Source organism: Melopsittacus undulatus, chromosome 8, assembly GCF_012275295.1.
Source record: "Melopsittacus undulatus isolate bMelUnd1 chromosome 8, bMelUnd1.mat.Z, whole genome shotgun sequence".
NCBI lineage: Eukaryota > Metazoa > Chordata > Aves > Psittaciformes > Psittaculidae > Melopsittacus > Melopsittacus undulatus.
In genome coordinates this window covers 2,590,602-2,613,699 of record NC_047534.1, presented here as the reverse complement: position 1 = coordinate 2,613,699, position 23,098 = coordinate 2,590,602, and the positions used below count along the sequence as shown (strand labels likewise).

Below are 23,098 nucleotides of genomic sequence, written 5' to 3'. Positions count from 1 at the left end.
AACAGCTATAGGGATGCTCCAGGACCTTGTCCCCAGTTATTGTCCTCCCTTGGGTGGCCCAGCACCCATCGGTTACGAGATGCCCTGGATTTGGGCATTGAGCATGGGTGTGTGTGGCGTGGCTGGAGCGTGCTGCGGTCGTACCCACCTCACAGCCCTGGGTTTGTTGTGCAAGGAGCTTTATGGTCGCCTTAGTGGGGTGTGTGCGTGCTTGTGATTTATGACACAGTGGCATTAATGCAACATCCCATCGCTCATGCCATGTGCCAGCTCCTATAGCCATGATGGAGGGGGGATTGGGTCCATAGAGCTCTATGGCTGGAGCATCTCCTATAGGGTAAAGACCTATTAGTCACCCTGGGACCTAATTGTGTGCAGCCCCCTTGCAGGGACAGGTCCCCATGGATGAGCAGGTTGGGCCCTGCCGTCCTGGCTGTCCCCATTTGGCCACCCTGGGGTGACCCAGCCGGACAGGCAGCACCGGCACAGACACAGGACCGGCTCCTCCCGACTGCAGATGGAAGCATTAATTACATGCTCCTAATTAATTTCCCATCTCTAGCAAAGGGCCTAATGCTAAAGCAAAGCAGCAGGGGACGATGGAATGATGCTGGGGTCTGCTCCCAGCTCGGGGGCTCTGGATGCCCACTGGGCTCAGCTCCTGCTCCCAGGTCCCACTGATGGGTTTGATGGCAGAGCTGAGCCCTGGGGCGAGTGTTTCAGCTGGGCTATAACACCCAGACGCTGCTTTGCCCTCTGGAGCATCTTCCACCCTCCAGGCACCAGCCATTTGCATAGGGCAGAGCACAATGTGCTCTTTTAAAGAGGAGGAAAGCGAGGCAGTGATGCAGCTTTACTCACAGAGTCACCAGAGCCCCAGCACTGGCTCTAACCCAGGGGAAAGGTGGCTCAGGTTGGGCTCTTTTAGCGTCCTTGGGATTGCTGAGCATTGGCCTGTGCTCTGCTGCCTGTGCCGTGTTCTCACCCCACATTGCACCCCATTGTGTCTCATAACCCATCATGTAAAGCCTCGAGGTGTTACCAGCCAGGGTTTGCCTTCCCCATCCACTCCTGCTGGGGGTACCCTGCTTTGGGGAGGGTCACCATGCAGGAGGACCGGGATGATGCTCCCAGTGGTGTGCAGGGAGTACCCTCATTGGGAGGATGCAGAGCAGGGAGCCGGGCAGCTCACCCACACTGATGCCTGGCATTCATTTCCATTCATTTCTGTATTTTATGAGCATAACAATAAGAGGGCTCAGTGCTCATTGAGACACAATCAATGGGGCGGTGACCGCGCTGCCGCCCGCGTCCCATGGAACTGCTGGGTGCTGCCCATGGTAATTGCTCCAACGGTGCATGAACCCCATGAACACCCCATGAACACCAGCTTCAGCCACAGCACCGGGTCCTGGTGGGGCCCCTGTCACTGGCTTTAATGTGGGGAGGGCTCAATGGGGTAGATCTGAACAGAGGTGGGCTGGATGTGGGGCAGTGCGAGCTGAGGGTGATGCTGCTGGGCTGGGTCCTGTCTGTGTTAAGGCTGATGGGGGAGGCAGAGGTGGATCATCCATGTGGGATGGGCTCTTCTCCTCCACCCAGTTCTGTGCTTATGGAGCATCATGGCCATGGCAAAAGGCCAATACCTACCCCAAGGGAATGGGGTGCCAAGGGATGGAAGGGTCCTAGAGCATCACCTACCTCTATCCCCCAGACACCATGGCCTGCGTGGACCCCAAGGAGTGCACCCACATCTGTGGGGCTGCTGTGGGCTGCTCCGACATCATCTGCCCCAAGCTGGTGATGGAGCTGATGCCCAGAGGTAGGTGGATAGGAGGGGGGCACCTGCATCTCCACTGGGCTTTGCCCCATCCAGGACTGCCCATGGAGCCTGGTGAGGCTTGGATGCTGGGGGGACCCTGCGGATGGTTGGGGTGGGTTTACCCTATGGATACATAGCCCACGCATGCAGCCTGTCCATGGGTGATTCCAGAAGTGAGGTCAGGGGATGTGGGTGATCCCATGGCAGTGCAGGTCCCAGCATCCCAGGGTGCAGATGGGTGCCCCAAACCCCATCCTTGCTCCAGGGGACATTGCAGTGTATTCCTGCAGATGGGGAGGCATTGCCCTTGAGTGAAGCATGGTGACTGTTACATCCCATCCCATCCCATCCCCTCTGGTTCAGCCGCATCCTGATGGTCCCTCTCCTCCCTAGGGTTGCATGATCCCATGATTGCAGTGATGATGGCTGTGATCACATCCTCCCTGACCTCCACATTTAACAGCAGCAGCATCCTCATCACCATGGGCATCCGGAGGAAGCTGAGGCCGGGGGCTGGCGAGCAGGAGCTGCTCTTGATGGCCAGGTAGGATTGCGGCTTCCCGGGACACCGTGGGTCTTGGAGAGACCGGTGGGGCCGGTCTGGCCCTCTGTGATCTGCCCTTTGTGCCCAGGAGCCTGCACAGGGCAAGCCCTTGGATTATGGATGGGAGCACTGGAAAGGGTGTTGGGAGAGGCCAGGATGTGCGTGAAGCCTCCCCCTTACCTCCTCCAGCCCCTTTCCCACCATCCAAGCGCATGGGAGACCTTCCCCCTGCTGCCATAGGATGTCGGATGCAGGATGGGTGCTCGGGGCGGCAGCGTCAGCGCTGGGGAATGCCCCGGTGCGGAGCGGAGCGGCCCGGGGCGCACGATGACAGGGAGGGAATGTGGGTCAGGGCTGCGGGGAGGCTCGGCCGGTTCGGCAGCTCCGGAGCAGCCTGTCCTTGGCATCTCCCATGCGGGGGGATGCGCAGCGGTGCCGGGATGCGCGGTCCCGCACGGCTGCTCCGTGGTGCTGAATGGGTAACGGGGGGTGCGGTGGGTGCACAGAGCTCTCCCATAGGGGGTAAGGGGTGTTTGCAATGGGGTTGCCCAACCCGGGGGGGGTCAGTGTCGCTGCTTCAGTCCGTGCTGGGCTGCTCGGGAGCGCATCGGGGGGTCTGTGTGAACAGAGGGCTGCAAATCCCATCCCTTGCGCACCACGGGGATGCAGCAAATGGGAAACGGTGTGGAGAGGGGAAAAAAGTGTTTTCAGGTGCATGTTTGAGGGTTTCCGACCTGCAAATCACTTGGGGGGGTTTAGGTGGGAGATAAGGAAGCTGTTCCCTGGGAGGGTGCTGAGGCGCTGGCACAGGGTGCCCAGAGAAGCTGTGGCTGCCCCATCCCTGGCAGTGCTCAAGGCCAGGTTGGACACAGGGATTGGAGCAGCTGCTCCAGTGGAAGGGGTCCCTGCCTGTAGAACCAATTGGTCTTTGAGGTCCCTTCCATCCGAAACCATTCTGTGACTCTGGTTCTATGATTCCAGCCTCCTCCCGGCTCAGCACAGGGAGAGAAGGGATTTGCCTGGGACTGGAGAGATCTCCCAGTTCCTGGACCTGTGGGTCTGAGCTCCTGCCATGGCCATGCTGCCTGGCTGGAAATCCCCACTGGTGTCTGGTGTGAGCTCAGTGCCAAGGCAATGATGTGGTGATGAGAGCACCCATCCAACCCTTCACAAATCCCCCCCCATATCTCCTAAGGAAGCTGTGCCAGGCTCTGCCCTCCATCCCTGCCTGCATCCCTGCTTCAGGATGCACATGGACCAGGACACATGCAGCCGGTGCCCCCAGCTCACACACTCCAGTGTTCCCCCATGTCCTGTTGGCATCCTCTGTGGGTTAAAGACCAACCAAGCACAGGGGTTTTCTCCTACCCCTTGGGTCAGGGTGTGCATTTTACCCTCTTTGTAGAGCGCCCCAATCTCAGCCAGGGGGTCCCTATAGGAGGGTCTGACCCTGAGGTGCTCTCACACCAAATCTAACCCCATTTCTAGCTGAAGGCTCTCACGTGGTTGACCCTCGCACGGGATCCCCTCAAGCTCTCCATGGATGGCACATCCCATGGATCCCATGCTGGTGAGTGTGTCCTTGGGGTGTCTGGCAGGGGAGGCATCTTCAGTGCTCCCCATTCCCTGCCTGTAATGGGCAGCATGGATGCCCTGTGCCTCAGTTTCCCCATAGTCCTATTCCCTGCAGGGGATATCCCCTACAATCACTGTGTTCCTGTGCCAGGCTCCTGCTCAGCCACCCCGGACAGTCATCAGCCATCAAAGGCAGTGGGACCCCCATCCATGGTCCTCAAGAGCATCACAGAACCCCCCTTCTGGTCCTGCATCTGCAGCATCAATGCCATTACCCTGATGTGTGTCAATGTGTTCTTCTATGCCCACTTTGCCTAACGCCTGCCAGCCCCTGGAGGGAGGAAAGGTGCTGGGAATGGTGGGGAAATGGGGATTTGGGGGATAGCTTTTACTGTTACCTTTGGGATGTGGGATGTTTAAATCCATCAGTGTGATGAGCTGCACGTTCTCAGCGCTGCGGATACTGAGTGCATCCCAGGGGGCTGTGAGGTGTTGGGGGGTATTTGTGGGGTCAGGAAAGGCTTTGGGGGGAGGTATTGGGGTGGGTGAATGGGGCTGAAGGGAGAGCAAACCACGGTGGGGCAGCAGGCACATGGATATGGCTGCGATGGTGGAATAGGAGCAGCCACGCTGGAGGCTGTCACCGAACACGTTTTACCAGCTCTGAGTAAAACTACATCACAAAAGGTACAATTTGCAGCTATTTACAGCAGGACTGAACCCCCTGGATCAGCCTTTCCCAGCATCCCTCCATGCAGGAACCAAGCCTGGCCGCATCCCGGCTGCCTGCAGCCCTGCTTGGAACCTGGGCTTTGCTTGCCCTGGAGAGGAGCAAAGGTTTGGGATACACATTCTCATCCCCTCCATAGCTGCCATCCCATCAGGCTCGGGAGAAGGTTTTATGGCCGCGGTCCGATGCTCTGTGCTGCTCCCAATGCAAGGCAATGCCTGGTCTGGGAATGCTGGAGGTCTCCTGGGCAGGGAGCAGGGAGAGCTGACATTCCAGGCTGCTGGAAATGGGCACCCTTGGATGGGGATCCCCATGATCCTGTCCATTACCTCCAGCACAGCCCCCATGGCACCGAGTCCTTGTGTGCTGCCAGCCCTGCGGAGGTACCGGCACCATCCATGGGGACAAGGGGATGTGCAGTCCGGTGAGTGGGGGGCAGCAGGGCCGTGGTCCCCCCCTGCTCGCCCATAGCAGCTCACTTGCAGATGGGGTGCACGTAGCTGCGAGGGAAGAGCCCGATGCGCCCGTAGATCTTCCCCTGCCACCAGTTGGGGTCGGGGCAGTCCAGGACCTCAATGATGTCCCCGCGGAGGAAGGGAAGCTGGGATGGGTCGTGGGGGGAGAAATCAAACTGGGCCTGCACGAACCTGGGTCTCACCTGGGGGAAGACAAGGGCAGGGGTTGGTGAAGGGAGAGGTGCCCCCTCTGTCACCCCCCTGCACTGGGTTGTGCTGCCTGAGGGTGATGGGGATGCGGTGACACCCCGAGGTGAGGACCAGCCGTGGGATGTGAGAGCATGGACGGTGTGGGGGGGGGGTTGGGATGCTTGCTTTGGGGACAGCAGATGGGAGATAGAGGAATCCTTCCATGGGAAGAGCTGGAATGATGGGAACAGCCTCTAGTGCAGGGCAGAGCCTGGGGCGCAGGGGAGCACCCCAAGGCATAAGGATGCCTGAGAGAGCCAAGGCTGGTACCCAGGAACCCCTGCTCGGGGCAGTTGGCACCTCTCTCCTTCCTGGGCCCTTCCTGGGTCCCTCTGGGTGCTGGAGCCAGCCCAGCCCAGTTCCCAGGGCCTGGTTTTGCCACCTCCACCATCACTGCCCCAGGGCTTGGCTTTGCTGGAGCTCACCCCGAAGCTGCCTGTGCCCCATTCAGTGCTGGTTGGGCTGTGCCACCTGCCCCAGGCATCACCCCTGGCATGAGGGATGGTGCCATGGGCCATGGGGAGCTGCCCTGCCCTGTGGAGCTGCACTGGAGGCTTCCTCCACCCTGCTGCAGCCCCATAGCACAGCATCCTCTGCTTGACACTGCATTGGTCCCATCCTGAGCACAAGGCTGAGTGCCAGCCTGGGGTGTCCCTGTCCTGCTCTATGGGGGGAGCTGAGCCTTGAAGTGGGGGTTATGAAGGGGTCTGGGACTGGACCCAGGATGCTTTGACTGATGGTGATGAGGGAGCCTGTGCCCAGAGGGGGCTGGAACTGGGGTCTGCTCAGAGCTGGGCCATTTGGTTTCATACAGTCATAGAATCCCAGCCTGGTTTGGGTTGGAAGGGACCTTAAAGCTCCTCCAGCTCCAAGCAGGGACCCCTTCCACTGGAGCAGCTGCTCCAAGCCCCTGTGTCCAACCTGGCCTTGAGCACTGCCAGGGATGGGGCAGCCACAGCTTCTCTGGGCACCCTGTGCCAGCGCCTCAGCACCCTCACAGGGAACAGCTTCTGCCTAAGAGCTCATCTATCCCAAAGGGCTCCCAGCCCATTGATACCATGGCCCCAGCTCTGAGCATCCCCATGGCCTCATCCCCTGCCGGTACCTCCTGTCCCTGGTCCTCATCCCGCAGGAAGATCTGCTGCTTTTTGGCGATGGTCGTGGTCCTGTAGAAATCCACCAGCTCATTGAGGGAGTTGAACTTCTCCTCCCAGAGGTAATATTTGCCATTTCTCTCCCTGAGCACCTTGAAGTGCTGGACGTGCTGCCCATAGCTGCGGAAGGAGGATGGATGTTACCCTGGCCTCGGGATGCACCAGACCTAATTCCAGCAGGGATCAAAGAGGAGCCACATGGGAAGACAATGTGGGGCGAGCTGCAGGTCCAGCTCAGCACATTCCAGGAGGAGACAGCAAAGGCTTGGATTGGGCTCCCAAAGTTGCAGGTAGGGACTTCCCTTGCCAGCCCCAACTGCTGTCACCCCTCGGTGTGTACTGGGGTGGCACATTGGGGTGGCTGCACTGCATGGGGCTGCTGCAGGGACCCATGGGTGCCAGGGCCTGGGGCAGGGGCAGGGACTGGGACCAGGCCTGGCTGGAGATGTAGGGCAGAGCAGGGCTCCCTTTCATTAGGGGCAATGACTTGAATGCTTAATTAGAGATCAGCAGGGTGAGAAAGTGCCTGGCCCTGGGGCTGGCTCCTGCTGCCCTGGCCCTGGGCAGGGAAGGGGCAGGGAAGGGGCAGCAATGGGGTGAGAGGCCCTGGGGCTGTCTCTGCCCTTTGGCATGCTGCCTTCACACAGCCCTGCTGCCCATGCCAAAGTCATCAGCCCCACAGCATTGGGATGCTGCAGCCCGACGTCCTTTGGGATGCTCTGGGCAATGAGTTCCTCCAGGCCATGTCCCCTGGGTTGTGCTTGCAGCTTGGCCCCAGTGCTGTTGTTACCCACATGGCTGTATTGAGGGGTACCCCAATGAGGGACCCCGATACAGCCCATGGAGCAGGAAGCGGTGGGGATGGAGGCAGAGCATGGAACTGCAGAGGGGAGGAAGAAGAGGAAGGCCCTGTCTGAGGCTGCTGCTTGGTGTCTTGGGGACATGGATCTGCAGCTCCCAGCCCCTTCGAGGTGACCAGGACAGGGCAGGATGCTCACCCCATCCCAGTGCTACAATGGGGACTATGCACAAGGATGGCCTTGATGCCTTTGGTTCCAAAAGCAGGCTCTGCTGGGGACCCCTGCCCATCCCATTGTGTGTCCATCCGCATCCCATTGGCACTCACTTGACGGAGATGGAGAACTCCCCCGGAGCACTCTCACTGTCTCGGATCAGGAAGGCTCCGATGTGCTTGCGCTGGAGGAGCTGCTCCTCTGCCAGATGCCGGGAGATCCTTCCTGCATACCAGCTGCGAGGGACACCGGGATCAGGGCACCCAGGGACACCCCAATGCCCCATCACTGCAGGATGGAGGCACCGAGAGCCCTGGTACTGGTGGGAGCGGGGTCCCCATTTGGCTCCCTATGGGGATGGGACATCCCTGAAGGGGATGGATCCCTTCCCCCCAGTTTATCACAGGGTGCTGTGCATGCAGACGTGTCCTCATGTGCTGCCTTATCCATACAGGGTTAGCACAGCATCACTGACAGCCGTGACCACATCCTGTCACCGGCTCATGTGCCTCATCCCCTACTTCACTGCCTCTCACCTCACTCCTCCCCATGTCTCCCTATGGGAACAGCCCTGCCAGAGAGGGTTGCAGGGCAGCAAATCCTCCATGCAGGATGAAACCCTTTCTGCCTGCATTGCAGGCAGCTGCTGAAACAATGTGGAGGAGCAGAGTCCCCATCTCCCATCCCTACCAAGGCTGTGTCTATGCATCTGGGGAGCCCCAGGCCGTGCAGACCTTTTGCTGCCTGTTAAAACTGCCCATGAATGATCACCCATGGACTGTCACACACCTCCCAGTGCCAACCCTCCATGCTCTGCACACAAGAGGCTGTGTCTTGCCCACCCCAGATTGTTAATCCAGACCAGAGAGGCAATGGGATGTGCTCTGGGTTCCCATGCGTTCCTGCAGCCCCAAGCAGGTTTTCCTGTGGCATTTACATGTGATGTACCAGGGGATAATGATACGTAAAACACAGGTTAAAACAGGGGTGGATTAGGCTGGGCTTTAATAACACAGGAACAGGATTGTGTCTAATGCACTCCTAATCCCATTGTGCTTCCTTGTTCCCCAATTATCATTTATGTAGCGGGCAGCCTGCTGTGAGGGTTGCATTGCTCTGTGTCAGGGGTATGTGGATGTGCTGCTGCCTCCTGTCCCCTCTGGCTGTGCTGGCATGGGCACACTGACCTGGCATACACACCCCAAATCGCTCTGTGACTCAGTTTCCCCATGTATGGGACTGCTCTGGCTTATGCAGATCAATGGGCATCAGGATGGAGTGTTGGGATCATAGCCTGGGTGGTGGGAGAGGATGTCCTGGTGCTGGTGGGTGCTACCAGAGCAGGGTTTCAAGCTCTGTTGCCATGTGTTGTGGATGGTACTTACGGGTGAGGCTTGACCTTGATGTAGTTCTTGGGGATGAAGCCCTCACAGCCGTGCAGCTCAGCCTTGTACCAGTTCTGGTCATCTTCCATGTTGAGGATCTAAGGTGGGAGAAGGGCTGAGTGGGATCCCCCTCACTGCCCCAGACCCCACATTCCCACCTCAACCTGCCCTAGTGGAAGGTGCCCCTGCCCATGGCTGGGGTTGGGACTGGATGAGCTTTGAGATCCCTTCCAACCCAAACCATTCTCCGACTCCTGGTGTCCAGGGGGCTCTGACAACAGTGATGTGGTTGGGGGCACCTCTACAGCCTGGCTGCCCCCCCCCAGCCCTCCTTAGCTCACAAATGCTGGCAATTGGGGGGTGCCCCAAACCCCCATCCCTGGAGGTGGCAGCCAGGCCCCTGTGTCCCCTGGTTGCAGCTGGGTGCTCTGTAGGAGGAAGGGCCCCGGTGCTGCCGGGTGCTGATACCCACTTCCCACAGGGTTTTCCAGCCTCCCATGCTGGGGCCAGCACCGCTGAGCAAACAGGATCCGAAACCTGGGGCATGGGGATGGGGAAAACACATTGGGGAGGGCACAGGGGCATGGCCATGCACTCACCCTGCCCAGGGCTGGCTGCAGGGTGCTGGGTACCACAGCATCAGCCCCATGGAGGGGGGTGAGTGCTGGGTGGTGTGGCAGGATGGGGGTGTCCTGACCCCATAGCAGGGCTGCAGTTCCCTTAGGGATGATTTGAGCCTCCATGAAGGTTTCTGGGGTTCTCAAGTGGTATCAAAGAGCCCACCTTGATGCAGAGGGTGTTTGAGCACATGCTCCCTGATGGGGGGTTCCTGCGGCCCTCAGTGAGTCAATGGGGCAGGGAAAACATGTTCCAGCTATGGGGGCTGTGGCAGAGCACAGTTGGTGGCCAGGGAGGCCACATGCCAAAGCCCAGCCGGGTCCTTGCTGGAGATGTGACCGGTGGCACAAAGTGGTACCCACCGCTCCTGGGGATGATGCTGCACACCCCAAACACCTCAAGTATGGCTCCTTATACACCACAGAAAGCCCCATAGAGGCAAGGAGGAAAGCACCCCCATGCCATGTGCTCACCCTATCCCCCAAACCAGCAGCATCCAACCCCCCCATGGCTGGTGACCCCCCTGCCCGTGTACCTTCAGGGTGTCCCCTTTGTGGAAGGGCAGCTCATCCTTCTCCGTGGTCTGGAAGCTGTACAGAGCCACCGACTCCATGGCTGTGGCTGGGACAGGATGGCTCTGAGGGGCCCTGTGGGGTGCAGGGGTGAGTACAGAGTGCAGCAGGAAGCTGTGCTGATGTCAGCACCAGCACCACGCAGGCACAGCTGCCCAGATGTGCTGGGGGGGGGAGATGTTCCGGCCCACCCGGATGCCAGGGGCCCATATGCAGAAGGATCCGGTCACGTTGGTTGGTGCCATCACCTCGGCCATGGGCAGTGGTGTTGGGAGGCAATGGATGTTGGAAGGGAACAGGATGGTGATGAGCTGGATGCACAGGTCATGGATGTGGGTGGAATGTGGCTGGAGAGCATGGCTGGCACATAATGCTGATGGGGGAGTCTCTGATGTCTTGTAAGGGCTGAGCTGACTTCATGGACTGTGAAAAGTGGCTTGATGGGAACGGATGTCTTGGTAAAGCTGGATGGGCAGAGGCACAGGAAGGAATGGTGGATGCACAGCCTCATTTCTTTGGGAATCAGACCAAAACCTCCATGTGAGGCCCCAGCTCTACCAGCAAGGTTTCAGCATCATTGCCATTGGCTTTTTTGCGTTGTGCCCCTTTGGAGATTGATTTTTTCCAGCCTTTTTTTCCACTGAAATAGGGGAAAAATAATCCCTTTTAGACTGAAACCATTTCCTGCAGCTCTCGTGGGCGTCAGGCACTGAGTCCGCAGGGCCCATCATTCCCAATGGGAAGGTTTCCGATGCCGTGCAGCATTCCCGTCGTGTGTGTGTGGGCCGGGACGTGAAGCACACAGAAAACCCTCCGGATGCTGGTTTTGCTTTGCTCTGAGGAATTAAAGCAGGGACAGCTGCAGCTCAATCCCTGCCCATGCAATTGGGCACTTTCCAGTGAGGAGCAGGATGCTGCTGCCATCTGCCCAGGGAGGGATGAGCTGTGGTGCTTGCAGGGCCTTGGTGGGGCTTGGATTTGTCTCTCCAACCCTTCCCAAGTGATCCAAGATGCTTTTCCAAGCGCATCCGAAGAGCAAACACTGTGTAACACCCCATTCAGGCTGTGTTCAGTGTCTCACTGCCCATGGGAAGTGGAGGAGGTGACCCTGGTTGCCTCAATGGTTATCCCCCAACACGGCCTCAGGACCTGCTGTTCCCAAGGGAAGCGGAAATGCTGGGAAGGCCGTGGGAATAGCTCGGGATGTCATAGGGACAGGACTCAGCACATCCCCATGGCCTGGTGAGACCCAGGGAACAGGACTGCAGCAGGAAGATGCTATCTCGGGACCGGCTTCCTCTGCTGCTTGGCCAGAGCAGAGATGGATGCTGCCTGCAGAGCTGCTGCTGTAACCCTGCTGCTGGCCAAGGGCTCCATCCTGCCCCTGTGCCCACCAGCACAGGTTGGGTGTTATTAAATCCGTGTCACATACAACAAGGTAAGGATGGGGATGAGTTGAGCATGGGGGTGTCTGAGCACTGGAAAGGGGTTTTACATGGGAGAAACCCACAATCCAGGGAGCAGGTTAGTGTGGGGTGATGACCACACATGGATACTGAGAGCAGTTTTGGGGTGCAGCTTCACTGGACTCACAGCAGAGAGGTTTGGGGGGGACCCTGGGGTGTCCATTCGAAGCCATGCATGGTGCCGCACTCCCCGGTGTGCCTGGGAGAGGGGTGCAGGACAATGGGGTCACAAAGGGGTCCCCAAGGCTTTGGGACAGTGTTTGGACTCAGGACCGGAGCAGGATTGGGTCCTGCCAGCAGATGGCAGCAGTATAAAGGGGGACACTGGGGACACTGGGGACAGTGCCACATGGTCCTGCACTCCTGCTCTAAGGAAGCAGGGAGCCCCTTTGGCATCTCTGTCCTTGCATCCCTACATCACATCCCCCCTTCCTTCACCCTGATCCTTCCTGCTGCTCCAGCCGTGGTCCCTGCCCAGGGGATGGGTCCCTCCTGCTCGCTGGTCTATAGCCCTGTTTCTAGTTCGGGAGCCAAACATTCCTGTGTTCAGCCATTTCCTGGGTGCTTCATCCCAATTCACTGCCAGGGAGAGGGATGAGGTGCCCCTGATGGCAGAGCCCAGTGTGTACCAGTTCAGCATCATGCCACCTCCAGAGAACCCCTCAAAGGGGCCATGAGCATCCTGGTACTGCAAACCCAGAGATGCCCATCGCATCCCATCCTCCAGCTGCTCCATTCCCTGGGAAATCCCTTCCTTGTGCTCATAAGCAGCCCCAAACCTTCCCCATCCTGTGCTCACCAGAGCCCTAAGAAGCTGGGACCCCTGCAATACCCAACTGACAGCATGAGGCTGTGCTGCAGAGCCCTGCAAGGCTGACTAACCACGGGTCTGAGACATCCATGGCACATCAAAACAAGGCTGATGGGGTTTCCCCCCCATCTTCCCTCCTGTCCCTTGTCCAACAGCCACATTTTGCACAGCACACCCTGTACCAGAGCAGGGAAGAGCCTGTCCCTGCAGTGCCAGCACTGAGCGGTGGGTGCTGAGTATCCTGGGGGTCTGTACCCCCATCCCTGCACCCTGTGGGACCCGGTGTTCAGAGGGACCCACTTGGTTGTGTTGGTGGGTGTCAAAGCCTGCATCCTGGAGCATGGTGGTGATGCTCACCCTGGGGATGGGCAGAGGGGGTGCAGTTGGCCCTGGCATCACCCATTCCCCTCTGGGTGCTGTTTGCTGCCCCGAGCTGGGCTGACTCCATCGTTGCCCAATCCTCTGAGCCTGTTTCATCAACATCCTGTGTTTACCTGGCTGCAAGCTCCCCATGCGGGAGGGAGGAAGAGGAGGGAGGGAGCCCTTTCCTTTCCTGCTGCAGGCCCCAGGAGCTTTGCTAAGGCTCCTCCTTGCTCCTCTCCATCCAGTGCATTGGGGAGGATGGGAGAGGAGGGGGTGCTTCAAGCCTGGCTTTGCCTCCTCTGAGGGGCTGTAAGCTGGGCTTGGATGATGGAAGGGTTGGAGAGTGTGAACTGGCTCATGCCACAGCCCCCAGTGTGTACATGGGCTTTGCTTGTGGCAGTGGGATGTCCCCTGGAGACCACAATAGATGTCCTGCACTGGCACAACAAGTGCTGGTCACATCACCCATAGCCGCCCGTGTGCCTGGGTCCGGTATCGACCCATGGCCGGTGCACGGGATGTGATGAGAATCCGGCCTCTGCAGGAAGCGGGTGCCCCACTGAGGCCCCACACGGAGAGGAAGCAACATCCTGGGCTAGAAACCACCACGTCAGTGCCTGCAAACAGGATTTCAGAGTCAGCACTTTCCCCCCAGGAGCACAGGTCACGTCCTGAGCATCAGACCCGTCCTTGTGCACAGCTCAACTCTTCTACAAAGGAGCTTGTGTCACCATTTACACCTTGGTGTAACTGAGTATGGGGAATGGACAGTGCTGGGAGGATCATACCCCTCTGAACCTCTCATTGTCCTGCAGGATCCATAGGGAAACATTTACAGGAGGGCAGCCAGTGGACCCAGAGCCAGTTGGCCATGTCCCACATGGCCTGAAGTCACAGAGCAGCATCTCCTTGGCATCAACAAGGGTGGCTGGGGATGCTATTAGGGTTTCTGGGCTAGTAAATCAGAGCAGGTCCTGCTTGCCCAATGGTGTGGCTGGGGTGGGAAGTGGGACTGTGCTCCCCAGCTCCCATGGGAGAATCATGGAATAGTTTGGGTTGGAAGGGAAGGAAAGAAGCCTGAGGGTGGGATGGGGTTGGTGGGACCTCACTTTGAGTGCTTGGGCCTGATGATGTTGCTGAAAAGGAACTGGAAATCCTGAAGTCTCACATAGGGAATTCCATCCCAAGCCTGCAGGAACAGGGATTCACTGAGGAGGGAGATCATCCCAAACAGCCTCCTCTGGGGGTGTGCAGCCTTGGATGGAGGCTGGGACCAGCCTCCTGGGCCAGGGCCATGCATTGCTTTGGTGAGGAAGGGGAGCCCAGACATGAATAGCAGCCCCAGGAGGAACCAACATCGAGTGCTACCCATGAGGCTCCCAGGACTCAGTCTGGGGCTGATGGAGTGAGCAGTGCTGGTGCCTGGCTCTGAGGACAGGAGCTGCCTCTGGTTTGGCTCAGGGGATGGTTGGGATGGAGACTCAGGTGAGGGTCATTTACAGGGATGTAAACCATCAGCGAGTTAATCATCAGGACCAGCAGCAGCCTAAGGCTCTCTAACTCCCTGGGCCCTATAAAAGGAAATGGAGGGAGTTAGCTGGGTTTGGACTGATAAGGAAGGGATGCTCTCTATTGTATCAGTGTCTTGGAGATGCTCATGAGCTCCTGCTGTTCCTTGGGCTGGCTTCTCTCAGCAGCCCAGGACACCAGAGCAGAAAGAAGGTTGTCCCTTTGGCTGTGGCTTCCTTTTGTGTGGCCTGGAGGGAATGGAGCCACTCAGTTCTACCTGCATCAAGCTCTTGGTGCTCAGCTGGAAGCAGATCTTGTGTGCTCTGTGGCTGTGCTCTGCTGGCCCTTGGGCTCTGCCCTCACTGTGATCACTGCCATACCTGGAGGTAAGTGATCCCTGCTGGGTGCCTTCATCCAAGTCAACCCAGGCTCTGCTTTAAGCTGTGAGTGATGTTTTCTGCTGGACCTGCTGAGTGCTGCTTTGGGAATGTCTGATGGAGGCTTCTGGGGTGGGAAACTGCTGTGGTATCTGTCCTCCAGGCTCCCTGGGTGTTATGCTGCTTGTGTGGGCTATGGGGAAGGTCAGGTCCTCATACCAGCATTACCTGGGCAGACTGGTGCTGCAGCACCTATGGGAGTGGGGATTTCCTTGCCACCTCTTGTGGATCCTCAGGAGCCATCCCCATGGAGTCGAGGAATGAGACCCACCACAGTGTGGAGGTGGAGAGGGTCACACCAGTGCTTGGAGGAGAAACCAGAAGGGTCCCTTGAACTACAGGCTCCAATGCAATCAGATAGAGAGGCTGAGGTTTGGGTGCAGAGGCTCTTTGCTGTCCATGCCATGGAGGAAGGCTCCTCACCCTGTGCAGGCAGCATGGGGGGGGCAGGAGTGATGCTCACCCATGGGCAGAGGAGCTCAGTGTCCCCTTGGTTTAGGGGAGGTGTGAGTTTGGCCATGCCCAGACGCAGCCTTGTGCTTGAACAGGCTCAGAGGAGCTCCCCCTCAACAACAGCATCTGTTATTTCCTAGCATCCGAGAGAGACGAAAGCAGCCCCATGGTGTGTGCGTAGGTGAGGACCACACTGTCACTGCCGTGACTCACGGGGACGTCTGCCGCTTCCGAGAACACGGCTCCTGGCGGCAGGAATTGTGAGTGATGGCTGTGGAGGGGTGCCCGAGCTGAAGCACTCACACTGGGGTTCCTCCTAAGGGCTTGTGCACAAAGCAGTTATTAATAACACATTAAACCAGAGCTCACGTCATGCCTTCTGCTGGGAGGGTGGCAAGAGTGGTTGTGGTTCCTCCTTCAGCACCCGACCTACCCCGCTGCTTTGGGCTGGTGCCTCATCACTGTGGGGATGTGCTCGGGTGATGCTTCCCAAGGATGTGGGGTACCACCAGTGTAGGGGTGATGTGGGACTCAGCCACGGTGCTGCTTTGGCTGAGCTCATGGACTCTCAGAATGCTCTGAGTTGGAAGGGACCTTAAAGCTCCTCCAGTTCCAACCCCCTGCAATGGGGAGGGACATCTCCCACCAGCCCAGGCTGCACCCATGGGCTGTGGGTGCAGAACTGGAGCCCTGTGCAGCAGGATTCCAGCCAGTGCCAAGGCAGATGGTGCGAGCAGCACTGGGGACAACCCAGGGCAGTGGGCCAGCGGCTGGAGGGAGGAGGCTTCCTTGGGATGAGGATGTGCGTGTTACCACATCCCCGGGCAGTGGGAAGAGGCAGGCGGCTGCTGGAGCGGGGCCCATAGGGGTAATGCATGGAGCGGCGGATGTGCTGGAAAACCAGAGAGAATCCGGGCACTGTGCTCCTCCTGAAACCTCCTATTCAGGGCAGAGCTGGGGAGGACAAGAGGGAGGAAGCGGAGGGGAGATGGAGCACTGAAGCCCTCTGTGTCTGGCCAGCGACGGATGCAGGTGCAGCTGCGGATTCCCCGGATGCTCCGGCTGCTCCGAACTGCCCTTTCCTGCAGGGAAGGAGGAGATGCTCTCAGGAGTCCCCCCTGAGCCCCCAGCTCTGCTTTCACTATGATTTATTCCTGCTGCTGCAGTGTCTGGTGCAGCCTAGGGTATAGAACTGGGCCTTGAGGTGGCATGTCTGTGTGGATTCTCTGAAGGCTGATACAGGGTTGAGCACATTGCTGTGACCTCTCTCCCAAGCTGCCCATCTAGAAAGTGATGAGAATTTAGAGCTCTAAAACCTCTGCCCAACCTATCATCAGCTTGGCCTAAAATGAGCAGACAGCCTCAAAGGTTTCAAGGGAGAATCCACACGCGTGGCCTTGCCCATCCCTACCAGCACAGTGCTACCGCATCTGCCTCCCTTTAGAAAACCAAGCTCAACAAAGCTGCTGCTGTTGCTTTGGTGGCACAGAAGTGTCTAATCCCATTTTCCTAAGTGGTGCTTTTTGCCTGTGCAAGAGGAAAGAGTGAGTGAAGCCTTCTGGGGTCTACACTAAAACTGATGGGCTCTTCCCTGGGGCTGTGCTGGATGCTGATTTCTGACACATCAGCTGTGGAAAGCCAGGGTAATGTCACTGAAGCCTTTCCAGATATCCACCTGCATGAAGGAGAACATGATCTGGCATGAGGGTCTGAAGGAAACACAGCCCAGGGTTAGCTCCAAGAGGCACGTTCTTGCCTTCTGCCTCTCTTAGCAAGCACTACACACAGAGCTCCTACAAGGCAGTTCTTCATTCCCAATGGGAAGCCAAGGCACTGCTTTTCCTTAGAAACATTCCTGTGGTGCTGGAAACTGCAGCATTTCTTTCAGTGAAAGGGTCTGGGATCCCCAGGAACCTGGGCACCTCCCTGTGAAGCTGATGGCAGAGGAACAGCGTGGCTCTGCTCGTGGGTTGAGTGATGCAAGGCACTAACGTTAGCGCAGGTAATAAAAGCCTTTCCCATGTAGGTGTATGTACATACATGCATATAGATGCAATACCTAGCAAAGCACAGAGCAAACCACACTGTTATATGTGTGTGTTTATATAAAGTGTTCTTTTCAGCATCCCAATGCAGATTTGCTGTCTTCCTTCCCTCCTTCCTTCCCTCTCTTCCTCTCTCAGGCTGAAAGAGGAACTGGGTTGGGGCTTTGCTGGGGAGCTGTGCCTGGCTGACAGTCTTGGTCACTACAGGCTCTGCATGGCTGAGCACCTCACCAGCTCATGGAGCTAATGGTTACACTGCAGCAAGGGTGTGCTGTGTGTTATGGACTTGTTGTCTTGTCATTAATGCTATGTGATGATGTCCTGCTGCGATGGAAAAGTGTTTGGGAGGGGACATAGTGCATCAAACTGAATGGCCCTGTTGGTCCTCCCTGCTGCAGAGACTGGGATTTCAGCCTTTCTGGGAGCAGGGGGTTGGAGGCACCACTGGGTTCCCTGCAAAGGCTTAGATGAGCAATTAGAGCAAGGATGTGGTCCTCAAACAGCTTGGGAAAGCACTAGAGCCCCTCTGCAGCCTGGGCACCTGTGTTTTCTCCCTCTGGAGACCAGATTAACTCAAGGACTGCTACCCAAGCTGATGTCTGCTTGCTGCTTCCTCTGCTGGGGTCAGCAATGCAGCCTCCAGTAGGCTGCAGCTGTGCTGTTCTTGGCTCCCCAGGGCAAAGGCATTTACTGGTTCAGTAAATCAGTTTAGCATATGTTTAACTCTACCTGTGTAGGACGGGCTCTGAGCACCCCTGGGTGCTGAAGGCTTAAAAAGCAACGTGAGCTGCCTACAAGGCTTAATAGAGGCTTTAGCCTCAAGGGTGTAAAACATGCTACTTAATGGAGAGTCTAGGCCAAGGCATCCAGGGATGATGGAGCTTTTGGGGGATACCCATGGCAGCGTGTTGGGATGCTGAGAAACAGCACATGAGTGCTGCACTTTTCCCCCAGCACTTACTATTGACCACTACTAGTATTGGGATTATGGACTGGATACCTTTGATTTTAAGCAGCTCCCTACATGCTGGCTTCTAGTTCTGTGTTTCAGACCTGTTCATCTTTGGGAGAAGAGGCCACGTAGTGGAAGTGGGTGAGCAGACAGATGTCCTTGTTGTGTTCCCCTAGGACCCAGCAGAGTAGGGCTTAGACACCCCTTGAAATGAGAGCTATGTGCGTGAGATGCACAGAATGAAAGAGGTGCCCATGAATGACAACATCTCCAGTTTCCTGACATCCCTCAGGCTCTGAGCTCAGAGCAAAACAGGAGGTCTTGCCTTGCCTGGAGGGAAAGCACTGGAGTCACATGTATGCTTCCCATGAGAGCCAAGCTGGAAAAGCTGATGCAGACCCTCTCCTTGCAACGTGCCTGTAATGAAGGATTAGTAGAATAATAGAGAGCAAGGCACACAGGGTGTCTGCATGGAAGCATCTGTCAATCTTCTTTTGAGGGTCAGATTGGTGGCTTCAGCAGAGGAAGTCGTCTGTAAAGCACAGCCCTTCCTTTGCAAGCAGTTAAGATCCTGCTGAGTGCAAAGCCCTTTCAAACCAAGCTGTGCAGGTGTTGTGAGCTGCTCTCCCAGCCCACTGGGGACAGATGTGAGCTTTCCAATACAGGTTTCAGCTTATTTGGCTGTTACCCTCACTAGCTGGGTTATTCATCACATCGAAGGCCACTTCCGTACTGCTAAAACCTCTTGTGGCTGCACCCTGGCTTACATCCCCTGCTCCCCACCATGCTATGAGCGACATGCAAGTGTTAAAGGAGGCTTCTTGAGGGCAGAAGAAACCTGCTGTCTGTAGCAACTTGCTCTGCAGTTAGTTCTGATTGAGGTTGAGGCTGTTGTGGTTTGTGCCCCAGAAGAAACTGGGCTGAGCGCAGGCAGTTCCCAGCAGTGCTGGTGTTTGCTTTTCACCTTCTCTGATCACAGAGATGTTTGATTTCTAAACATCAGAAGAGAACGGGTTCCTTTGACTTCCTCTCATGTTCGCAAGGCTCAGGGAACAGTCCTGGATTTCGGAATCTCATCCAGCCTGTAAAGAATGTGGAAGCTTGTAGGAGTGTTAATTACAGCCAATTATAACCTGTTTGACTGGCTGAGATGCTCCAATGGCTACTGAAACCTGCTGTCCTTGACAATGGAAGCCTTCTATATTTGAGGAGCTTGCATAGTGGTTGTCCAGCAGGACGGGTCCATGGAGCAGCTTGGTCAGATAGGGTTAGAACTGAACATGTTCCTGAGAACTCCTTGCCTGTGGTGCTGTGCAGTTTGTTTGCTTTGTGGAGCCCTGACTGCTTGTCATGAGTCTCTTCATGACTCTTCTTCAGCTGCTTGGGATCTTGTGTATTCACAGCTCTGCACTTTGGGGTTGGATGAGATGCTCCCGGCAATGGGGCAGCAGTGACAAGCTCGGAATCACGACTGTGCATGCAGATATGAAAGTTGCAAGTGGATTTGTGAGTGTGGGAATGGAGGAAGTCACTTGCAGAAGTGGGAATCAGAAACCTGGAAATTGGGCCAAGTAATGAAGCGACTGGTTGGGTGCTGTGCAAACACAAACCAGACAGCCTGCAGTTTTCAGCTGTCCAAGGGAAAAGCTATCAGCTTTTCAGCTGTGATAAGCAGTGATGGGCATCCAGCTGTAATCCAGGGACATGGCAGCACTGTGTTACCAATGCCTTGCTTTAGGAAAAGCTCAAAATGCCTGCAGCTTCTAGTACTTGGCTTGCTTCAGGGGTCCTGTGTTTGCTATTGTGACTGAGAGTAATACTATCACATTTGAGCTAAAATTGTGTCATACACAGCCTATTTCCCAGGGTTAGAAGCCGATGTAGCTTTAATGCAGGGTGCTCTGGGAGTAGAACACACATGAAGAAAGCTCCTGTGGACCTCAGCTTTCTCAGCCTGCCTCCATAGAAGTGCTTCAGTCCTCGGAGCATCTTCATGTCCCTCCTCTGGGCTTGACCTCATGGTACTTGAGTGTATTATGTCCTCTGACAGCAATGACCTCTGCTTGCCTGCTTGGTTGTCAGTACACTTCACATCTCTCGTGTTCCCTGCTTCTGTTAGTGGACAAAAAGCCTTTTGCCCCCCTCTGCACCCACATAAGACCAGCCTAAATCACTGTCCCAGCCCACCATAAAGACAGGAGACCCAATCTGCAGATGATGCTCCAGAGACAGCAGCACAGCTCCTCTTGTTATCCTGATACTTTCCTCATCATGAGCTCCACAGTGTGGTTTCCCTGATGGTGAGAAACAGCTGGGAGGAGTGAGGATCATTCCTGGCCATGCATGATGCTTGTGCAACAACACAAGTCATCGTGTGGTTTGGCTGTTGTTATGAAGCATCTATTGAGCTGAGGATGGGCCTGGGGCGAAAGGGAGGGCCTGACTCTTTGGGTGACATTCCTTGGGTGGCTGCAGGAATGATGAAGAGGAACTCTGATGGGTGACATCCTCCACCAACTCCTTCCTGACAGGAAGTCCTCTTGTCATGGCATGGAGGAAGTCAAGAGGGATAGTACAAACTGAGCCAACCGCAAGGGAATCCTTGACCTCCAGCATGGGCTTACAGGCTCTAAGTTGGTCACTTGCTTTGCGGAACCACATGGGAACACTAAATGAGCCCATCTTCACTGCAGATAAGCTGGTCCTGAGTTTGTGACACCAAACTACACAGCCCCAATGGGTGAGTGCTCCCAAATCCAGGCTCTTCAGGTCAAATGTGCTGATGTATCCTATTCAACAAGAAAAACACCTCCTCGCCAGGCAGTGAGGCCTTGCAGTGGTCCCATCCCTTCCTTTTTGCTGACGTGAGTGATCATTTGACCTTCTGCTGAGCTGGTTTAGGGAGCTAAACTGGCTGAGAAGTAACCCTCCTCCCCAAAAAGAAGTGATTAGTCTTCACCACAGATGGTATAAGCTGGTGTTGGTGGTAGGGAGGGAATGGGAACGGGTGGTGGAGGAAGGGCAGGGACCACAACACCCTGACTTAGGTCAATTAAAACTGTTGTGGAATTTCACCCTGGGGCTTTAGTGGGATTTAATATAAGCAGCGCAGTGGCCTTGGCTTTTCGATGTGGCATGGGGAGAAACTGCACCTCCAGAGCAGTAAGGAGAAAGGAATGAGGGAAGGTGCCCGCAGATGAGAATGGCTTTAGCTTCTAAAGAAACAAACCACTTGGCAATTACTAGAGCTAAGCACATTTCAAACGTCGCTGCCTCTCGCACTGTCAGGGTACATTCATTCTGAGAAACCCAGAATGTGCTGGGCTTGCATTCTCTCTCCTCTCTTCATGAATCTGCTAACGTGTTCAGAAAAGGTCTCTTTTGAAAGCCCATATTAGAGGTGTATTAATTTTGAAAGCCCATTTGAGGGCTGTATTAATTTTGAACCTGTCAAAATGAGTGCTTGCATTGGAAACAGTGCTACGGGCTTGTCTGCGTCACACATGAAACTAAAACCCTCACCCTGGCTGGAAGCATGCTCTGTTCTGATTCAACTTGGGTCGATTCCAGATGAACTCAGGCACAGGCTTAATGGGCTGCACTCTCCCTCATTCACCCTCTGATTTTGCTCCTTGTAACTGCACTTATTTAAAGATGTTTGAAGAAACCAGGCTAAATATGGGATAAACTAAACTTCTGTTTTGCTTCTTCCTTGGCTTGTAGACAAATCCTCTGTGTGCTTAGGGCTGCAGACCCTGTGGATCCATGTGTCTAATCAAAGCAGACGAGACTGCAACTCAAGACTTTGCATATTTCCATGAAATATTCATGACTCTAGAAGGGAATAACCTGGGGTGAACATCACTTTGTATGAATCTGAATATATTCTGTATCGCTGTCAGCAACGGAGGGCTTGTGCTGGTTGAGAAACATCTCTGCTTTGGTTCTAAGGACAATACTGATTGCATTTGCCCAGATTCTCATTTAATTAGAAGATTTCCATAATGGGCCAGTTAAGGACTTCAGTCCCTATTTACCCTGCATGGAAGCATGTGGCTGGGAAATGCCAGGTCCCACTGGAATCAGTGTGAGTGGAAGGTGCCCAACCTCCTGAGACACGAGGCAGGTTCTTACTTGGCTACTTAATACAGGCTTAAGTGCTGAACATTAATCACACCTTCATTAGATGATGCTAGCCTCTTTTTTAATTGATTCCTTCTGAAGCCCTGTAGGTTAGGAGTGGGAAGGGAGATCAGTAATGGAACAAAAATGACCGTGATTTAGAGATCGGATTGCACACAGCTCGAGCCATGCATCAGGATAACGAGATTCAGTCTTGTTTGGTTACAAGCACTGGAGACAGAGGCAGAAAATGGGATCCACCAAGCCAGCTCTCAGGAAATGGGGAACAATAGAGTGAGGAAATCAAATTTCAGACTGCAAGGGATATATTTATCGAGTTTCCCTTTGAATTTCTGCTTTTTGGCATTCCCTGCACAGCTTTTCTCTTTCCCCCTCTATTTTTTCGGTCAGCTGCCATATGGCCGGAGGATTAGATCCCCGCGCAGCACCGTTGTTTGTGACCTATTTGTTAATGCAGGGCTGGGGTCAGCGAGAAGAGACAAACGGGCTTGTCATTGTTTGGTGCTTTTTTCAAGTGCTCTTCCTGTTGTCACTCAGGCTGTGGACAGACCTCTGGAACAAGCTCATTAGGTAACTAGTGGTGTGCTCAGCCCCATGTGGTGGTAGTTGCTGTGTGGGTGATGCTCACGTTATGGATGTGGAACAGGCCCACCTGCGGCTTCCTGGCAGCCTCTCTTCACTAGGTTAGTTGGGAGGACAACCATGGCCTGCCTTGTTGGTCCTGGGAGAGCCTCTTGCATGCCAGACATCACCCCGCAGCACTGCTCCTTACCCTGCTCCTCCTCGCCATGCCTATCCCTTC

The 23,098-nt window shown here is 55.8% G+C and overlaps 2 protein-coding genes across 2 annotated transcripts in view; one reads left to right on the top strand and one right to left on the bottom strand.

Annotated features, from left to right (window-relative positions):
• The window catches only part of SLC5A10 (solute carrier family 5 member 10), a 36,024-nt gene extending 32,149 nt beyond the window's left edge, over window positions 1-3,875 (top strand). Inside the window, 3 exon segments of the mRNA XM_034065825.1 lie at window positions 1,715-1,822; window positions 2,216-2,366; window positions 3,855-3,875. Coding sequence (XP_033921716.1) covers window positions 1,715-1,822; window positions 2,216-2,366; window positions 3,855-3,858 — 263 coding nt within the window. The 3' untranslated portion in view covers window positions 3,859-3,875.
• A 713-nt stretch (window positions 3,876-4,588) lies between these two features.
• GRAP (GRB2 related adaptor protein) lies at window positions 4,589-10,202 on the bottom strand. Its single transcript, XM_034065600.1, has 5 exons — window positions 10,081-10,202; window positions 8,928-9,025; window positions 7,656-7,778; window positions 6,481-6,649; window positions 4,589-5,329 (listed from the first exon to the last, which is right to left on the bottom strand). The coding sequence occupies exons 1-5, from the start codon at window positions 10,156-10,158 to the stop codon at window positions 5,147-5,149; spliced, it is 651 nt and encodes a 216-aa protein (XP_033921491.1). The 5' UTR covers window positions 10,159-10,202; the 3' UTR covers window positions 4,589-5,146.
• Between the last annotated feature and the right edge of the window lie 12,896 nt (window positions 10,203-23,098).